The sequence below is a fragment of the Parasteatoda tepidariorum genome, chromosome 9, assembly GCF_982258835.1.
Source record: "Parasteatoda tepidariorum strain Cologne lab strain chromosome 9, Ptep-v5.0, whole genome shotgun sequence".
Lineage (NCBI taxonomy): Eukaryota > Metazoa > Arthropoda > Arachnida > Araneae > Theridiidae > Parasteatoda > Parasteatoda tepidariorum.
The window spans coordinates 9624793-9644867 of record NC_141763.1 but is presented as its reverse complement, the minus strand read 5'-3'; the positions used below and the strand labels follow the sequence as shown (position 1 = coordinate 9644867).

The window sequence follows — 20075 nt, the reverse complement described above, 5'->3', positions numbered from 1 at the left end:
TATTTTTTGCAGGAAAACTGATTTCATTGAAAAGTACAGCTTTTGCAATGAAGAATAAAATATTTATTGTAATTTGAAATTGGTGTATTGATTTTGTTACATGTAAATAAAATAAAATTCTTTCTCTAAGGTCATATTTTATTTTATGCTTTAAGCATTTTATTGTTGTTAAAATTCTTGCTTTATTTATTTAAAATTATGAAATTGGTATTTACTAGTCCACTTTTTTCTTTTGAAAAAATATTTAAGAAATATTTATTTTATCTAATATTTAAAAAATTAAAGACTTGATAAATGAGCTTATAGTTACAAGGTAAATAAGCTTTAGTGTGTAAGATTCTATCAAGAAAAGCTAGTTGTAGGTTTTAAATATATTAAGCATTATTTTTTTTTAATTTATATATTGAGTTGTATTATGTTAGAATAAAAATCTAGTAGAATAAAAGTTTGTACTTAATTTCACCTATCTCATAATGTTAAAAGAAATTTAAGCACTCAATCCAAAAAAATTTTTTTTTTGCTTTTACTTTAAGTGATTGCGCTTATAATTGATTAAAATGAAATTAAAAAAAAGTCTATTTTATTGTAAGAAGATTCATTGGCAAGATAATTGATTATAAATTAAACAATTTTTTCCAAAATTTTACTTCTTATATTAGCATAAAAAATTTTGCATGTAATGACAGTTGTTGTTTTATTACAATATAAAAAGCTAAAACACAATAAATTACTATCGCTGATATCAGCAGAGTAAGACAAACACTTGTGACAATTTATGTTCCCTAAATAAGAATTGTTAACAACATGCAGCAAAAAGCCTTTGAAATTGAAAGCTACGATAAGTTCTAATAAAGGTTAGTAACTAACAAAAAAAAATGCCGTGACACCTAAAATAAAGGTGTGATACCGGCAAGGAAGGCATTAAAGTTTTCTATTGAACCAAGTGTGAGGTGAGTTAAGGGTGGTTTATCAGCAAATAAGGCAAAGAAGTTTGCCTAAGCATCTGAAATAAAGGTGTGATATCGGCAAGAACGGCATTACAACTTTCTATTGAGGTGAATTAAGGGTGGTACATCGGCAAATAAGGCAAAGAAGTTCGCCTAAGCACCTGAAATAAAGGTGCGATACGGGTAAAACCGATTTTTCACTTACTGTCTCTTTTCCTTATGGTGCTTCTGTGTACATCACCGCTTCAGGAAGGCATTTCTGACCCCGCATTGCTACATGATTTCGAGTCGTCAGGATGCACCCTACCCCTCTTTTAGGAGTTCTGAAACGTTTAACTGAGACACCCTGTATATATATATATATGTTTTTTTTTTAAAATTCGGCCTTAGTTGGCTGCCATTGACAAATATGAATAAACTCAAATGTTGAAGAGTAATGTAATAAGTACCAAATATACTTATAATACAGGTATAAAATATTATATTGATATATTTGGAGATTTTTTAAAACTGCACCAATCAGTTTTAATACCTATACTTTGTAATTAGGTGTTTTACGGTCCGTCGAAGAGGATATGTACCTGAGAAAATCACTTAATAGTCATAATTTTTAAGTATCATAAATCTGCCGAGAACAATAGCATCTGGCCAAGAGAAGTTAAATACAATGATGCTTAATTAATCTTGGTAATTTGTTAATTGACATAAGAAACTGATCAAAATTATAGCAAAAATATTGGACAAAAGATACATATTTATTTTGAATCGACATATTATTATTGACACTAATGATTTATTAATATTGATACTATGTATTTATTAAAAAAATTAACATAAACTATATGTTAAAAAAGTTTTTAAAGGAAAAAAGATTAATAAAAAATTTGATTAGGAAAACCGTAGAAATTCACTGTTTACAGATGACACTTATTTCTTAGGTATCACTGACGGTAATATATACTAATGGTATTTTGGTAAATTGTGAAGTTTTGATAAGAATTCTATTTCCGTAGTATCAGAAAATATTTTTCAATCGGTAGCAAAGATAGTGTATTGATATTTTAATAAATGAGAAAAAAAAGAACTTTGTTCTTCCACTAATAAATATTGTAATAGTAAATTGAAGGTTAGGTAGAGAAATGGCAAATTCATCAAAACCTTATCACGTTCTAATAAGAATTCAATTTTTATTTTTATTTCGGCTTTAGTTCTGTCAATGATAAATACATTTTTCACGAAACTTAAATGTTGAAATGTTATGCAATAAGTATCAAATATGCCAATATAGGTATTAAATATTACAATGATATATTTCGTGGTGATTAAAATAGAACCAATACTGAGCAGTTTAAATACCGATACTTTGAAAATAAGTGTTTTACGGCCCCTCGAAAAGGATATGTACCGGAGAAAGTTATTCGAAAATGATAGATTTTTACTACTATGGATTGGCAGCGAGTAATATCATCATGCCAAGTGATGCCAAATACAATTTATCTTTATTTTAATGGGAGGAAATACAAAAAAAAAAGAATTACTCATTTCAATAACGTAAAGCCACTATAAAGGGCAACAGATAATATTAAATAAAATAATGAAATTATTTTAGCTATATTAATTGAAAAACTTAGCAGGTAAGTGACATTTTTAGAATGACAAAAAGGTTGTATCCGAAATATTTTAATACTTATTTAGTAGAAGAAGGGTCTAGTAATTCTTCGCTTCATTGTTCCTAAATTTATATAAAACCTAACTATCTGAAAAATTAAAACCTTATTGAATAATTTGAAACAAAAAAAATCCTGATAAAATACTAAACATTTATGTGATCAGTTGTGTGGGGATTTAAAGGAAAGCAATACCAGTGATTCCTTAATTTATCGCAATTGTCCCTTACCTGGTCCTTTCATCAAGTCTATTGTAGAAGTATTTGCTTTTTAGTTACGAGCATGATTTCGTTAGTGTTTCTTTACTCTGATTTATTGATTCTTCACTTATTTTTTAATTCACCCCATTCGAAGAACGGACTTTCAGCTAGCATATATTCATAATTTCAAAACTTACATATGATTTGTGCCTGAAAACACAAACAGGAGACAATTTCAAATGCAAAATTTTATTTCAAAGTTTTAAAATAACATTTTTTATAATATATATTGCTTTAGAATTTCAACCATAAAGTTGGTTTACAGCTTGTGAAACCATTGAAGATGTTTGACCTGAAGCACCATAGTTAACATTTCCAATATTAGCAGATCCGAGAACATGCAACAAAGCAGATACTACTTCAAGAAGAGCTTGAAGAAGGACATCGCAATCAGAAGCACCAGGATTGGATGATTGCACTTGAGAAACAACGCGTCCTATTGTGTTAGATATAGTAGAAACATTAACTGGTCCTCCAGAAGCTAACGCAGATGCAATGGAAGAAATTCTGGAAGTAGAGGCAGGAGAAGAAATAGCTGCCGCTGCTGACGCTGCTGCTGATGCACCGGGAGCAGATCCTCCTGGTCCATATCCTCCTGGGCCAGCACGACCGGGACCGGATCCTCGAGGTCCATAACCTCCGGGACCTGATCCTCCTGGGCCTGAACCACCAGCTGCTGCTGCTGCTGCTGAAGCACCACCTGGTCCTGATCCTCCTGGTACATTACCACTGGGACCATATCCTCCTGGACCTGCACCACCGGGACCATATCCTCCAGGGCTAGCACCTCCGGGACCTGAACCACCAGCTGCTGCTACAGCAGCTGCTGCTGAAGCACCACCTGGTCCTGATCCACCAGGTCCATAACCTCCAGGGCCAGAACTTTCAGGTCCATACCCTCCTGGGCCGGAACTTCCAGGTCCATATCCTCCTGGGCCAGAGCTGTATTCAACTATTTCTTCATAACCACCTTGGCCTCCTCCACCACCACCTGCTGCACTTGCTGCTGCAGAAGCACCACCGGGTCCTGATCCTCCTGGTCCGTAACCACCGGGTCCGTATCCTCCTGGGCCTGCACCACCGGGTCCATATCCTCCAGGGCCAGCACCTCCGGGACCTGAACCACCAGTTGCTGCAGCTGCAGCGGCTGCTGAAGCACCACCGGGTCCTGATCCTCCAGGTCCATATCCTCCGGGACCTGATCCTCCTGGGCCTGCTCCACCGGGTCCATATCCACCAGGGCCAGCACCACCGGGTCCATATCCTCCAGGGCCAGCACCTCCGGGACCTGAACCACCAGCTGCTGCTGCTGCTGAAGCACCACCGGGTCCTGATCCAACAGGTCCATAACCTCCTGGGCCAGAACTTTCAGGTCCATACCCTCCTGGGCCAGAACTTCCAGGTCCATATCCTCCTGGGCCAGAGCTATATTCAACTATTTCTTCATAACTACCTTGGCCTCCTCCACCACCACCTGCTGCAGAAGCTGCAGCGGCTGCTGAAGCTGCTCCTGGTCCTGATCCTCCTGGTCCATAACCTCCGGGTCCATATCCTCCTGGGCCTGCACCACCGGGACCTGATCCTCCTGGTCCATAACCACCAGGACCTGATCCTCCTGGTCCACCACTACCAGCTGCAGCTGCTGCTGCTGCTGCAGAAGCACCACCAGGTCCTGATCCTCCTGGTCCGTAACCACCGGGTCCATATCCTCCTGGGCCTGCTCCACCGGGTCCATATCCACCAGGGCCAGCACCACCGGGTCCATATCCTCCAGGGCCAGCACCTCCGGGACCTGAACCACCAGCTGCTGCTGCTGCAGCTGCTGCTGAAGCACCACCGGGTCCTGATCCTCCAGGTCCATATCCTCCGGGACCAGAACTTGCAGGTCCATACCCTCCTGGGCCAGAGCTTCCAGGTCCATATCCTCCTGGGCCAGAGCTATATTCAACTATTTCTTCATAACTACCTTGGCCTCCTCCACCACCACCTGCTGCAGAAGCTGCAGCGGCTGCTGAAGCTGCTCCTTGTCCTGATCCTCCTGGTCCATAACCTCCGGGTCCATATCCTCCTGGGCCTGCACCACCGGGACCTGATCCTCCTGGTCCATAACCACCAGGACCTGATCCTCCTGGTCCACCACTACCAGCTGCAGCTGCTGCTGCTGCTGCAGAAGCACCACCAGGTCCTGATCCTCCTGGTCCGTAACCACCGGGTCCATATCCTCCTGGGCCTGCTCCACCGGGTCCATATCCACCAGGGCCAGCACCTCCGGGTCCATATCCTCCAGGGCCAGCACCTCCTGGACCTGAACCACCAGCTGCTGCTGCAGCTGCTGCTGAAGCACCACCGGGTCCTGATCCTCCAGGTCCATATCCTCCGGGACCTGATACTCCTGGGCCTGAACCACCAGATGCTGCGGCAGCAGCTGCTGCTGCAGCACCACCGGGTCCTGATTCTCCTGGTCCATATCCTCCGGGTCCTGATCCTCCTGGTCCATAACCACCGGGTCCATATCCTCCTGGGCCTGCACCTCCGGGTCCATATCCTCCAGGGCCAGCACCTCCGGGACCTGAACCACCAGCTGCTGCTGCAGCTGCAGCTGCTGCTGAAGCACCACCGGGACCTGATCCTCCAGGTCCATATCCTCCGGGACCTGATCCTTCTGGGCCAGAACCACCAGCTGCTGCTGCTGCAGCTGCTGCTGAAGCACCACCGGGTCCAGATTCTCCAGGTCCATATCCTCCGGGTCCTGATCCTCCTGGTCCATAACCACCGGGTCCATATCCTCCTGGGCCTGCACCACCGGGTCCATATCCTCCTGGGCCAGAACTTCCAGGTCCATATTCTCCTGGACCAGAGCTGTATTCAACTATTTCTTCATAACCACCTTGGCCTCCTCCACCACCACCTGCTGCAGAAGCTGCTGCGGCTGCTGAAGCTGCTCCTGGACCTGATCCTCCTGGTCCATAACCTCCGGGTCCATATCCTCCTGGGCCTGCACCACCGGGACCTGATCCTCCTGGTCCATAACCACCGGGGCCTGACACTCCTGGTCCACCACTACCAGCTGCAGCTGCTGCTGCTGCAGAAGCACCACCGGGTCCTGATCCTCCTGGTCCGTAACCACCGGGTCCATATCCTCCAGGACCTGCACCCCCGGGTCCATATCCTCCGGGGCCAGAGCTGTATTCAACTATTTCTTCATAACCACCTTGGCCTCCTCCACCACCTGCTGCAGAAGCTGCTGCAGCTGCTGAGGCTGCTCCTGGTCCTGATCCTCCTGGTCCACAACCACCGGGCCCATATCCACCTGGACCTGCACCACCGGGTCCATATCCTCCTGGGCCAGCGCCACCGGGTCCATATCCTTCAGGGCCAGCACCTCCGGGGCCTGAACCACCAGCTGCTGCTGCTGCAGCTGCTGCTGCTGCAGCTGCTGCTGAAGATCCTCCGGGTCCTGATCCTCCAGGTCCATATCCTCCGGGACCTGATCCTCCTGGGCCTGAACCACCAGCTGCAGCTGTAGCTGCTGCTGCAGATGCTCCACCGGGTCCTGATCCTCCTGGTCCATAACCACCTGGTCCTGATCCTTCTGGTCCATAACCTCCGGGTCCATATCCTCCAGGGCCTGCACCACCTGGTCCATATCCTCCAGGGCCAGCACCTCCGGGACCTGATCCTCCAGGGCCTGAGCCACCAGCTGCTGCTGCAGCTGCTGCTGAAGCACCACCGGGTCCTGATCCTCCTGGTCCATATCCTCCGGGACCTGATCCTCCTGGACCTGCACCACCGGGTCCATATCCTCCTGGGCCAGCACCTCCGGGTCCATATCCTCCAGGGCCAGCACCTCCGGGACCTGAACCACCAGCTGCTGCTGCAGCAGCTGCTGCTGAAGCACCACCGGGTCCTGATCCTCTAGGTCCATATCCTCCGGGACCAGATCCTCCTGGGCCTGAGCCACCAGATGCTGCTGCAGCTGCTGCTGAAGCACCACTGGGACCTGATTCTCCAGGTCCATATCCTCCAGGTCCTGATCCTCCTGGTCCATAACCACCGGGTCCATATCCTCCTGGGCCTGCACCACCGGGTTCATATCCTCCAGGGCCAGCACCTCCGGGTCCATATCCTCCTGGGCCAGAGCTGTATTCAACTATTTCTTCATATCCACCTTGGCCTCCTCCACCACCACCTGCTGCAGAAGCTGCTGCGGCTGCTCCTGGTCCTGAACCTCCTGGTCCATAACCACCGGGTCCATATCCTCCTGGTCCTGCCCCACCGGGACCATATCCTCCTGGGCCAGAGCCTCCGGGTCCATATCCTCCGGGACCTGATCCTCCTGGGCCTGAACCACCAGCTGCTGCTGCTGCTGAAGCACCACCGGGTCCTGATCCTCCAGGTCCATATCCTCCGGGACCTGATCCTCCTGGGCCTGAACCACCAGCTGCTGCTGCTGCTGAAGCACCACCGGGTCCTGATTCTCCGGGTCCATATCCTCCGGGTCCTGATCCTCCTGGTCCATAGCCACCGGGTCCATATCCTCCTGGGCCTGCACCACCGGGACCATATCCTCCAGGGCCAGAAACTCCGGGACCTGAACCACCAGCTGCTGCTGCAGCTGCTGCTGAAGCACCACCGGGTCCTGATCCACCTGGACCATAACCTCCTGGGCCAGAGCTTGCAGGTCCATACCCTCCTGGGCCAGAACTTCCAGGTCCATATCCTCCTGGGCCGGAGCTGTATTCAACTATTTCTTCATAACCACCTTGGCCTCCTCCACCACCACCTGCTGCAGAAGCTGCTGCAGCTGCTGAAGCTGCTCCTGATCCTCCTGGTCCATAACCACCGGGACCATATCCTCCTGGGCCTGCACCACCGGGTCCATATCCTCCAGGGCCAGCACCTCCGGGACCTGAACCACCAGCTGCTGCTGCAGCTGCTGCTGAAGCTCCGCCGGGTCCTGATCCACCGGGTCCATAACCTCCTGGGCCAGAACTTGCAGGTCCATACCCTCCTGGGCCCGAACTTCCAGGTCCATATCCTCCTGGGCCAGAGCCGTATTCAACTATTTCTTCATAACCACCTTGGCCTCCTCCTCCACCACCTGCTGCAGAAGCTGCTGCAGCTGCTGAAGCTGCTCCTGGTCCTGATCCTCCTGGTCCATAACCACCGGGTCCATATCCTCCTGGACCTGCACCACCGGGTCCATATCCTCCAGGGTAAGCGCCACCGGGTCCATATCCTCCAGGGCCAGCACCTCCGGGACCTGAACCACCAGCTGCTGCTGCAGCAGCTGCTGCTGCTGAAGCACTACCGGGTCCTGATCCTCCAGGTCCATATCCTCCGGGACCTGATCCTCTTGGGCCTGAACCACCGGCTGCTGCTGCAGCTGCTGCTGCTGAAGCACCACCGGGTCCTGATCCTCCTGGTCCATAACCACCGGGTCCATATCCTCCTGGGCCTGCACCACCGGGTCCATATCCTCCAGGGCCAGCACCGCCGGGACCTGATCCTCCAGGGCCTGAACCACCAGCTGCTGCTGCTGCAGCTGCTGCAGCTGCTGCTGAAGCACCACCTGGTCCTGATCCTCCTGGACCGTAACCACCTGGACCATATCCTCCTGGGCCTGCACCACCAGGTCCATATCCTCCTGGGCCAGCACCTCCGGGGCCAGAACTTCCAGGTCCATACCCTCCGGGGCCAGAACTTCCAGGTCCATACCCTCCGGGGCCAGAGCTGTATTCAATTATTTCTTCATAACCACCTGGGCCTCCTCCACTTCCGCCTGCTGCAGAAGCTGCTGCGGCTGCTGAAGCTGCTCCTGGTCCTGATCCTCCAGGTCCAAAACCACCGGGTCCATATCCTCCTGGGCCTGCACCACCGGGTCCATATCCTCCAGGGCCAGCACCTCCGGGACCTGAACCACCAGCTGCTGCTGCTGCAGCTGCTGCTGAAGCTCCACCGGGTCCTGATCCACCGGGTCCATAACCTCCTGGGCCAGAACTTGCAGGTCCGTACCCTCCTGGGCCCGAACTTCCAGGTCCATATCCTCCTGGGCCAGAGCTGTATTCAACTATTTCTTCATAACCACCTTGGCCTCCTCCTCCTCCACCTGCTGCAGAAGCTGCTGCAGCTGCTGAAGCGGCTCCTGGTCCTGATCCTCCAGGTCCATAACCACCGGGTCCATATCCTCCTGGACCTGCACCACCGGGTCCATATCCTCCAGGGCCAGCGCCACCGGGACCATATCCTCCAGGGCCAGCACCTCCGGGACCTGAACCACCAGCTGCTGCTGCAGCAGCTGCTGCTGAAGCACTACCGGGTCCTGATCCTCCAGGTCCATATCCTCCGGGACCTGATCCTCCTGGGCCTGAACCACCGACTGCAGCTGCAGCTGCTGCTGCTGAAGCACCACCGGGTCCTGATCCTCCTGGTCCATAACCGCCGGGTCCATATCCTCCTGGGCCTGCACCACCGGGTCCATATCCTCCAGGGCCAGCACCACCGGGACCTGATCCTCCTGGGCCTGAACCACCGGCTGCAGCTGCAGCTGCTGCTGCTGAAGCACCACCGGGTCCTGATTCTCCTGGTCCATAACCGCCGGGTCCATATCCTCCTGGGCCTGCACCACCGGGTCCATATCCTCCAGGGCCAGCACCGCCGGGACCTGATCCTCCAGGGCCTGAACCACCTGCTGCTGCCGCTGCAGCTGCTGCTGAAGCACCACCGGGTCCTGATCCTCCAGGTCCATAACCTCCAGGACCTGATCCTCCAGGACCTGATCCTCCAGGCCCTGATCCACCAGCTGCTGCTGACGCAGCTGCTGCTGAAGCACCACCTGGTCCTGATCCTCCTGGACCGTAACCACCTGGACCATATCCTCCTGGGCCTGCACCACCAGGTCCATATCCTCCTGGGCCAGCACCTCCTGGGCCCGAACTTCCAGGTCCATATCCTCCTGGGCCAGAGCTGTATTCAACTATTTCTTCATAACCACCTTGGCCTCCTCCTCCACCACCTGCTGCAGAAGCTGCTGCAGCTGCTGAAGCTGCTCCTGGTCCTGATCCTCCTGGTCCATAACCACCGGGTCCATATCCTCCTGGACCTGCACCACCGGGTCCATATGCTCCAGGGCCAGCGCCACCGGGTCCATATCCTCCAGGGCCAGCACCTCCGGGACCTGAACCACCAGCTGCTGCTGCAGCAGCTGCTGCTGAAGCACTACCGGGTCCTGATCCTCCAGGTCCATATCCTCCGGGACCTGATCCTCCTGGGCCTGAACCACCGGCTGCTGCTGCAGCTGCTGCTGCTGAAGCACCACCGGGTCCTGATCCTCCTGGTCCATAACCACCGGGTCCATATCCTCCTGGGCCTGCACCACCGGGTCCATATCCTCCAGGGCCAGCACCGCCGGGACCTGATCCTCCAGGGCCTGAACCACCAGCTGCTGCCGCTGCAGCTGCTGCTGAAGCACCTCCGGGTCTTGATCCTCCAGGTCCATATCCTCCGGGACGTGATCCTCCAGGCCCTGATCCACCAGCTGCTGCTGCTGCAGCTGCTGCTGAAACACCACCGGGTCCTGATCCTCCTGGGCCGTAACCACCTGGTCCATATCCTCCAGGGCCTGCACCACCAGGTCCATATCCTCCAGGGCCAGCACCTCCGGGGCCAGAACTTCCAGGTCCATACCCTCCTGGGCCAGAGCTGTATTCAACTATTTCTTCATAACCACCTTGGCCTCCTCCTCCACCACCTGCTGCAGAAGCTGCTGCAGCTGCTAAAGCTGCTCCTGGTCCTGATCCTCCTGGTCCATAACCACCGGGTCCATATCCTCCTGGACCTGCACCACCGGGTCCATATCCTCCAGGGCCAGCGCCACCGGGTCCATATCCTCCAGGGCCAGCACCTCCGGGACCTGAACCACCAGCTGCTGCTGCAGCAGCTGCTGCTGAAGCACTACCGGGTCCTGATCCTCCAGGCCCATATCCTCCGGGACCTGATCCTCCTGGGCCTGAACCACCGGCTGCTGCTGCAGCTGCTGCTGCTGAAGCACCACCGGGTCCTGATCCTCCTGGTCCATAACCACCGGGTCCATATCCTCCTGGGCCTGCACCACCGGGTCCATATCCTCCAGGGCCAGCACCGCCGGGACCTGATCCTCCAGGGCCTGAACCACCAGCTGCTGCCGCTGCAGCTGCTGCTGAAGCACCTCCGGGTCCTGATCCTCCAGGTCCATATCCTCCGGGACCTGATCCTCCAGGTCCTGATCCACCAGCTGCTGCTGCTGCAGCTGCTGCTGAAACACCACCGGGTCCTGATCCTCCTGGACCGTAACCACCTGGTCCATATCCTCCAGGGCCTGCACCACCAGGTCCATATCCTCCAGGGCCAGCACCTCCGGGGCCAGAACTTCCAGGTCCATACCCTCCTGGGCCAGAGCTGTATTCAACTATTTCTTCATAACCACCTTGGCCTCCTCCTCCACCACCTGCTGCAGAAGCTGCTGCAGCTGCTGAAGCTGCTCCTGGTCCTGATCCTCCTGGTCCATAACCACCGGGTCCATATCCTCCTGGACCTGCACCACCGGGTCCATATCCTCCAGGGCCAGCGCCACCGGGTCCATATCCTCCAGGGCCAGCACCTCCGGGACCTGAACCACCAGCTGCTGCTGCAGCAGCTGCTGCTGAAGCACTACCGGGTCCTGATCCTCCAGGTCCATATCCTCCGGGACCTGATCCTCCTGGGCCTGAACCACCGGCTGCTGCTGCAGCTGCTGCTGCTGAAGCACCACCGGGTCCTGATCCTCCTGGTCCATAACCACCGGGTCCATATCCTCCTGGGCCTGCACCACCGGGTCCATATCCTCCAGGACCAGCACCACCGGGACCTGATCCTCCAGGGCCTGAACCACCAGCTGCTGCCGCTGCAGCTGCTGCTGAAGCACCACCGGGTCCTGATCCTCCAGGTCCATATCCTCCGGGACCTGATCCTCCAGGCCCTGATCCACCAGCTGCTGCTGCTGCAGCTGCTGCTGAAGCACCACCGGGTCCTGATCCTCCTGGACCGTAACCACCTGGTCCATATCCTCCAGGGCCTGCACCACCAGGTCCATATCCTCCAGGGCCAGCACCTCCGGGGCCAGAACTTCCAGGTTCATACCCTCCGGGGCCAGAGCTGTATTCAATCATTTCTTCATAACCACCTTGGCCTCCTCCACTACCACCTGCTGCAGTAGCTGCTGCGGCAGCTGAAGCTGCTCCTGGTCCTGATCCTCCTGATCCATAACCTCCGGGCCCATATCCTCCTGGGCCTGCACCACCAGGACCTGATCCTCCTGGTCCATAACCACCAGGGCCTGAACCTCCGGGTCCACCACTTCCTGCTGCAGCTGCTGCTGCAGAAGCACCACCGGGTCCTGATCCTCCTGGTCCATAACCACCAGGTCCATATCCTCCTGGGCCTGCACCTCCGGGTCCATATCCTCCAGGGCCAGCACCTCCGGGACCTGATCCTCCTGGGCCGGAACCACCTGCTGCTGCTGCAGCTGCTGCTGAAGCACCACCGGGTCCTGTTCCTCCAGGTCCATATCCTCCGGGCCCTGATCCTCCTGGTCCACCACTACTAGCTGCAGCTGCTGCTGCTGAAGCACCACCTGGTCCAGATCCTCCTGGTCCATAACCCCCGGGCCCATATCCTCCAGGTCCATATCCTCCTGGGCCAGCACCTCCGGGACCTGATCCACCTGGGCCTGAACCACCAGCTGCGGCTGCTGCTGCTGCCGAAGCACCTCCGGGTCCTGATCCTCCTGGTCCATAACCACCAGGGCCTGATCCACCTGGGCCTGAACCACCAGCTGCGGCTGCTGCTGCTGCTGCTGCTGAGGCACCACCGGGGCCAGATCCCCCTGGTCCATAACCACCGGGTCCATATCCTCCTGGGCCTGAACCACCTGCTGCCGCTGCTGCTGCTGCTGCTGCTGAAGCACCTCCGGGTCCTGATCCTGCAGGTCCATAACTTCCTGGACCAGAACTTCCAGGTCCATACCCTCCTGGGCCAGAACTTCCAGGTCCATATCCTCCTGGGCCTGCACCTCCGGGACCTGATCCTCCTGGGCCTGAACCACCAGCTGCTGCTGCTGAAGCTGCTCCTGGTCCTGATCCTCCTGGTCCATAGCCACCGGGTCCATATCCTCCTGGGCCAGCTACACCAGGACCTGATCTTCCTGGTCCATAACCACCGGGACCTGATCCTCCTGGTCCTCCACTGCCAGCTGCAGCTGCTGCTGCTGCAGAAGCACCACTGGGTCCTGATCCACCTGGTCCATATCCTCCTGGGCCAGCACCTCTGGGGCCTGATCCTCCAGGGCCTGACCCTCCAGCAGCAGCAGAAGCCGCTGCCGATGATCCTCCAGGTCCTGCTTGGCCAGGAGAGTAAGATACAATTGTTTGAGAAGGTCTATATGATGACACGGTTTGTGATGGGCCTTGTACGTACGTTGTAGTTGTTGAAGGTGCTGAATATGATGGTCTAGGTCCAGCCCCATATCCACCTGATCCTCCAGCTGATGCGGATGCAGCTGCTGCAGACGCAGAACCTCCAGTTGCAACATAGTTTCCTGATTCTGCAGCAAACATATTGATTAAAGTACGAATTTCATTTACAAAGGCATCATTACCTCTACCAGTTACTTGATAAAATGCCCCACTTAAAGCATTTGCTATTGCGTCAGTTACAGCTTGAACATTCTGCCCATTTGCATCAGATATAGCAATTTCAGCTACTCCAGATGCGAAGGCCGTATTCAAAGCTTGCAATTTGTGGGACGTAGCCTTTCCTTTCATATTGTTCATTCCAGCCATCATCATCTCTGAAATAGAACTCATATCTTCCATTTGGTCTTCTGTAAAAACTCCACTTTGTCTGGCTTTTCCCATAAAAGACTGGATAAATGCTTCACCCCCTGCTACGCTATTCCATGGCGATTCTTGTCCTACAGCAAACTTGCTGTGAACGCACAACGCTAGCAAAATCGCTAGAGAGAGTCGACTGAACCAAATCATATTAGTCTTTGGAAGAGCTCGACTGAATACCTTTTCGAAATTTCCGACCCCTTTTTATACAGAATATTTCGTGAAACAACGCAGGTTTGTCAATAAAGTTGAGATCTTTCGATCACATGATCTGTCATTTACGTAAACAGTGACGCAAATTCCACCTACTGGAACAAACACACCTGCTCGAATTTCTATTCTCCCTCTGAATATCTTTTCAACTGCATCTCAAAGCGCATATAATTAAATTAGAAATATGCAGAGATATTAATTGCATAGAAATAATATATCCTTTTTTACTTACATTTTGAATGTGCCCTAATGTGACTGAAATATATGTTACAAAAAAAAGCATCTCCCAAAATGTTTCATGTATAGTTTGAAATTTTTAATTTCTAAAACTGTTAGCTTGATTTAAAATTCAATTTTTAACCTGTATATGAAATTTGAATTTAAAAAATACTAATATTTTCCTTCTTAAAATAACACATATATAATTCTTTAACCTAGATATTTGTCTTTACTTTAAATTTTGGTGGCTCTGATTGAAATATTCTTTATCACTCTTTAAATGATTGAATAATTAATTTTAGATAAAATAACTTTTTTTCGAGTTTGGTTATTATCTAATATTTACGTAAATGGTTATAAACTGATATCTATAATTGTTTTTTTTAAAATTAAATACAATTTTTTTAAGTTAGTTAACATTTTTTACTTTTGCAACAAAACACTCGTCTTAATTCCACGTAAACTTTTTACGTAAGACAACAATTATTATTTATATACGGTAGGGTAAGAACAGGTAGCTAAGTTTGTATGGCCTGTAGGACCTAAACTGCAGCAACCTAAAAACTGTCATATGGAACCAAAATATTCATTATACATCATTTTCAAAAAGTCATAAATGCACTACTTATTTTTATATAGGATGTTTTTTTCTAGAAAAAGTCAAACCACGTCGTTTCACCTCGCTAGTGGAGAAAAAAAAAGGTTGCACATGTTAACAATATGGGGAATTTACAAATGCTAGAGTTTCATTGAGAAAGTTGCAGATATTCCATTTTGTCTGACAATTTAAGAATTTTGTGCATGAAGTTTTAATATGATGCAATAAAAGGCGCACTCAAGTAGGAAGAGGGGAGAGACAGGGACAATTGCACGGGGTCCCGAAATTGATGAGATTTAGACCCAAAGTCCTTATAAAAATTTTGTATTTATTATTGTTGTTTTTTTTTTTTTAAATAATATATGTATACAAAAATTGCATTCTCGTATTAAGGTTCATTTAAAATTCTATAAAACATGAAAACAAAATTTTGTTCCTTGGGAAGAAGCCCACAATAAATTTTGTTTAGAAGCCTTTGTTCAGCTTTGGTTGTAGTCATCTTCCTTAGGAGCACTGCAGCTTTTGAGTGGAGGAAGGCTCAGCGGAGACACAAAAATCAAGGGGAGGGGGCTCCTGACAGGGTACGCAGACAGTAAAAGTTATCGAAACGATAAATAACGAACTAAATCCTTATTATCGGATAAGGTATGAATCTTTAGTAAACGTATAATAAACTAGTCTAAAATTAATTTTTCCTTAACTGTAATGAATAGATAATAATAGTTTAAAAATAAGAAGACATTAGAGAGTTTACATAGTTAAACAAACTTATCTACATAGACGCCGTGAATAAATCGACAACAATACGGCTTCGGTTTAGCCATTAAAATGAAATTCAGAGTTTGTTCTTTAGAAATCAGAATCAATTTCGCCAAAATCGTGGTTCCCGGTTTCACCCCCACTCTTCCCTATAAAAACTGAATATTAGTGTCAAATTGTTAATTTTTATTCAATTATTGAAAAAACTTGTCCCAACAATAGGAATATTTATTTTAACTATTGTGAGTAATAACAATCCGAGAACTGTACGATAGGAAACCCGAGAACGATAGGAAAGTGTTCAGAATAATACTGTGAAAGACATTCGGGGGTTGGGGAGCTGGAGAACCCCTGGTTTGATTTAAATTGCAAGTAGAGTATTGAGTTAATAGATTTGTGAAGACTTTTAAGTATGAAAAGTTCATAAAAATTGCTAAAACGCAAGTTGAATACAGACAGGTTTTTTAAAAGTTGTATAATTAAAAGATGTGATCGAAAATTTTGAACATAAAAAAGGGAATTAAAATTTTAACTTTTTTTCATGGTCCGATCATTAATGTTTCTTTTTTTTTATTTAAAAGTGAACGATGGTCCAAAAATGTATTTAAACCTGTATAGGTTGTAATGTAGCAGAGAATATGAATGAGAATATGGAGACTGTGAATATGTTGTCATGCATTATTTGCTCAAAATTTTAAAGCTTAAAACTTCGAAAACCATTTATTTCCCTTTAAATTAAATATTTTGTAACTTAAAAATAAAAATTAAAACTGAATAATTGTTCTTCTGAATATAATATGCAAATGATTCTTTCCGACCAGTAGTGAAGTATCAAAATGTGCATATTAATTTAAGATTGAGGTCACCTTTGAGTAACGCTATAATATCGTGCAACTGCACATTTTCTAGAACAACACGTGAAGTATTATTCATCACACCAATATAGCTCTGACACCAATACTGTAATGAGATTCGAAAGATCCAGCAGTTTTTCAAACAAAAATTGTTATTTTCGGAAAACTTGGAATTCAAAAATAATTGAATAGCTGTTATTTTGAATGCATTTTGCGTTTAATATGATAATATATACTGGAAAATTCGAAAACAAGTTGCCAATGTGAGATATGAAGTAAACAGAATGGAAAACTTTGTGTAAAGAGCTTGAAGAAATGTCAGCTTTGTGTAGCAGGTGTTGATTTATTTCATGCGAAGTGATAATAAGTGAAGTTTTTATAATTTTTTCAGAAGTGAAAATCATTTGAAACCTTTTTCATATTAAAAAGTGAGCTTTAATTTGTCAGAAAATTCTCAAATTCAAGACAAAAATTTAGAAATTTTTTAGTAAAATCTTTTTTAGTCCAACTCATTGGATAGTTCAGTATATTGATAACATTACGAGGGGCAGTTTGAGAATTTTTTATAATACTGTGAAAAATGAAAATCATTTGAAACTTTTTTTATATAAAAAAGTGAGCATCAATTTGTTAGAAATAAACCCCAAATACTAAGAGAGAACTATTGAAAATGTTTACTAAAAGTTTTTTCATCCCAACCCATGGATATTTCCATGGTTGTATATCGATGCCATAACAAGGGACAGTTTGCCAATTTATTTTATTCATTTGAGAAGGGAAAATCTTTTGAAACGTTTTTATGTGAAAAACTGAGTGTCAATTTGTTAGAAAAAACCCAGAAACTTAATTTATTCTATGAGTGTCTTACGCGTACTTTATGTAATTTTGCTTATTTTGTTTTTATCAAAATAATATGGGATTTTTAAAGTAATTAATTTGTGCTAGTTAACATTTTCATAATTTGGTATTTTTGACAAATATTTTTTTTCCGAATTGAAAGTATTAATTTTTTAAAATTTTAATATTGAAACTATATATACTGCTGATAGAGGAATAAAATAAGAGTTCTATGTGTTGTCTTTTTCATTTAGTTGTTTAAATTTATATAAAGTTTTTGTGATTACCAAAATGGACCATGCGATCCAAGAAAACAGAAATATCTCATCATGTCTGTTTCTTTTCTTGTAAGTAATAAAAAGGTAAATATGCATATAAATATGCATAAAAATTATTCCCACCACAATTATTATTATTTATCATTTTCTAAAAATCTGTCAATCAACTGAATAATTTTATTTTCCTTTTTAAACACAACAATTTGATGTTTTAAACCATATAATATAGTTTTTCTAGTATTATTTTTAGTGTTGTATCTTTCATCTCAGAAATCCATATCAATTCAAATTCATAGTAAAAAAATGTTTTTTTTTTGTTTAGCAAAACGTTTTATGACTTTTCTTATATCTCTTTAAAATTTCAACTACAATTTAAAATTTTAAAAAATGTCGCAAAAAATGGATCTCATTTGTAATTGTTTTATCAAATAGGATTACATGACATAATATTATGCATTTATAAATTTCATGTCATTTCCATCAAAAATTGTAAGAGACGAAATGTTCTTTTCAAAATAAAACTATATTTTTAAGACACTGTACCGATTGGATTTATTTAACTTTCCGTTTACTTCAATGTATTTAAAGAAATAAATTATGCTTAATTTTCAATTGAGACTTTTGCAAAAGGTGACATACGTGATACATAAAAATGAAATGTGATTCATGATTACTTCATATATTTTAAAAATTTTATATGTTTCAATTTTTACATGTTTTTAGTTTTTTTAATTATCTAATATATAGTTTTGTTTTAAATAATGTATCAATCAACAGTCTCTCAGGGGCTAAATCTTTCAAACAGTTAAAACTATCAACAAAATGTAAAGTATTTTAATTTAACAAAATCTTTGAAATAATGCCTAGTCGAAAAAGCATTGTTTTATATTATTAAATCACCATACTATAAGTGTGTTTTAGAGAACTTAAGAACAATTTTAAGACTACTTAATCCTTTACTACGCATTTTACATGTCTATAATATAGTCTATAATATAATATATTCATATAATATAAATGTTTATATATATATATTCCCGACAAAACAATACATCCCGACAAAAAAATAAATAAATAAATAAGCCATACCAAAAATAACTGTTCTGGCAAAAAAATCTGTAACTTTTCTAACATAACTAATCTCAGATTTTAAATCCCCTTATCCGAATTCGGTAAAATCAAGCACTCGTATAAATGCAACAAAATTTTTGGTCAACAGTGCTATTCTTCTATTTTTTAAAAAAAATGTGGAGGTGTTAAGAACCGTAATCAATTTCTTAAATACTATGAAGGGTTTAAATTAATCCTTATGTATTAAAAATTTTTAAAAAATATATATGAATTCATTTGAATAAATATTTCATTACTTTAAGTTGTGGTTTAACAGTCCCATTGAATAGGCTGTTAAATTCATATAGTTACTTATGAGGTGTGATTTTTTCAGTAACTTTTCTTCGAGTGCTTATTTTCCATCCACCGTCAAAACAACGTGGAGGCCCCCACTAAAAATAATCTTAAGATTTTCTTAAGAAAATATCTTATTCGTAAAAAATTCTTCAGAAATATAAAGAATTTCTCAAGATTTAACTCTACCTCCAAAATGTCTTAAGAATTTTTACAGACATTTTGAATATCCTTAGATTTGTCTTAAAAAATTCTTTAGAGTATCTTAAGACAGTTTCTTGAGTTAATGTTACCTTGAAACATCTTAAGATTCTTTAATATATCTTAAGAATTTTTGCAGACATTTAATAGACATTTTGAATATCTTTAGGGTGAATTAAATTTGTCTTAAGAAAATTTCTTGAGTTAATGTTATCTTAAAATATCTTAAGATTTTTCTGGAATATCGTACGAATTTTTGAAGTCATTTTGAATATCTTTAAGGGGAATTAAGTTTAAACAAAGTTTTCTTAAGACTTTTTTCAGCTCACACAAAATTTGTCTTGTGATACTTCCGATAATGATCCGATCTTAGTTACTATTTAATTCTGAGAGAATTGAAATAATTCTCTAATAAAGGTATATATTTTAAAGGTTTTTTGCCTTTTTTTTTCTTTCCTTCATGAAAAATTCAAAATAATAATTTAAGATTGAAAGAAATTGTATTGTTTGACTTCTACTTTAAATGTTTTACTTTACAGCTTTTGTCAAACATCTACTGGTATCTAAGGAATTCAATATAACAATCAGATCAATTTTTATCAATCAAAAACTCTCACATTATTCAAATTTGAATAATTGGAAATTTTTCAAAGTTGAATGTCTAATTCACTCTCCTGGATTCGAATTTTAAGTTTCTATTTATATAATATACCTAATTAAGAAAAAGATCACATATTTACAGTAGTTATCAGCTCTATTTTTCATAAATTGATGTAAATGTTACGTGTAGCATTCAAAGCAAGTTTAATTTTACGAATTTTTATAATCTGTGTTCATTAATTTCGTTTTAACGTACATATCTTATATCTTTACTCATGAAAGCTGTATGAACCGTTTTCGTTCACAATGCTTTAGGCGTACAGTTTAATTC

At 45.1% G+C, this 20075-nt stretch overlaps 1 protein-coding gene and 3 long non-coding RNA genes across 12 annotated transcripts in view; 3 read left to right on the top strand and 1 right to left on the bottom strand.

The window, feature by feature from the left end:
* Positions 1 to 3047: 3047 nt before the first annotated feature.
* The window catches only part of LOC147803306 (uncharacterized), a 149891-nt gene continuing 132863 nt past the window's right edge, over positions 3048 to 20075 (bottom strand). For 7 of the 9 annotated variants that reach the window (XM_087150833.1, XM_087150837.1, XM_087150834.1 and 4 more), the window contains 2 exons: positions 3716 to 5272; positions 3048 to 3589 (listed from right to left, as the gene is read on the bottom strand). In XM_087150833.1, coding sequence (XP_087006959.1) covers positions 3117 to 3589; positions 3716 to 5272 — 2030 coding nt within the window. In that variant the 3' untranslated portion in view covers positions 3048 to 3116. Of the gene's footprint in view, positions 3590 to 3715; positions 5444 to 5938; positions 6266 to 7216; positions 7304 to 7465; positions 8657 to 8983; positions 9797 to 10531; positions 11081 to 11176; positions 12698 to 20075 lie in introns of all 9 variants that reach the window. The other 2 variants (XM_087150832.1, XM_087150838.1) reach the window with 2 other exon arrangements.
* On the top strand, positions 4608 to 6535 carry LOC147803312 (uncharacterized). The gene is made up of 2 exons (XR_015429029.1): positions 4608 to 4729; positions 6344 to 6535. It is a non-coding gene; the product is annotated as an uncharacterized LOC147803312 (long non-coding RNA).
* LOC147803310 (uncharacterized) lies at positions 6800 to 12427 on the top strand. Its single transcript, XR_015429030.1, has 2 exons — positions 6800 to 6991; positions 12314 to 12427. It is a non-coding gene; the product is annotated as an uncharacterized LOC147803310 (long non-coding RNA).
* LOC147803311 (uncharacterized) lies at positions 8434 to 8738 on the top strand. Its single transcript, XR_015429028.1, has 2 exons — positions 8434 to 8554; positions 8585 to 8738. It is a non-coding gene; the product is annotated as an uncharacterized LOC147803311 (long non-coding RNA).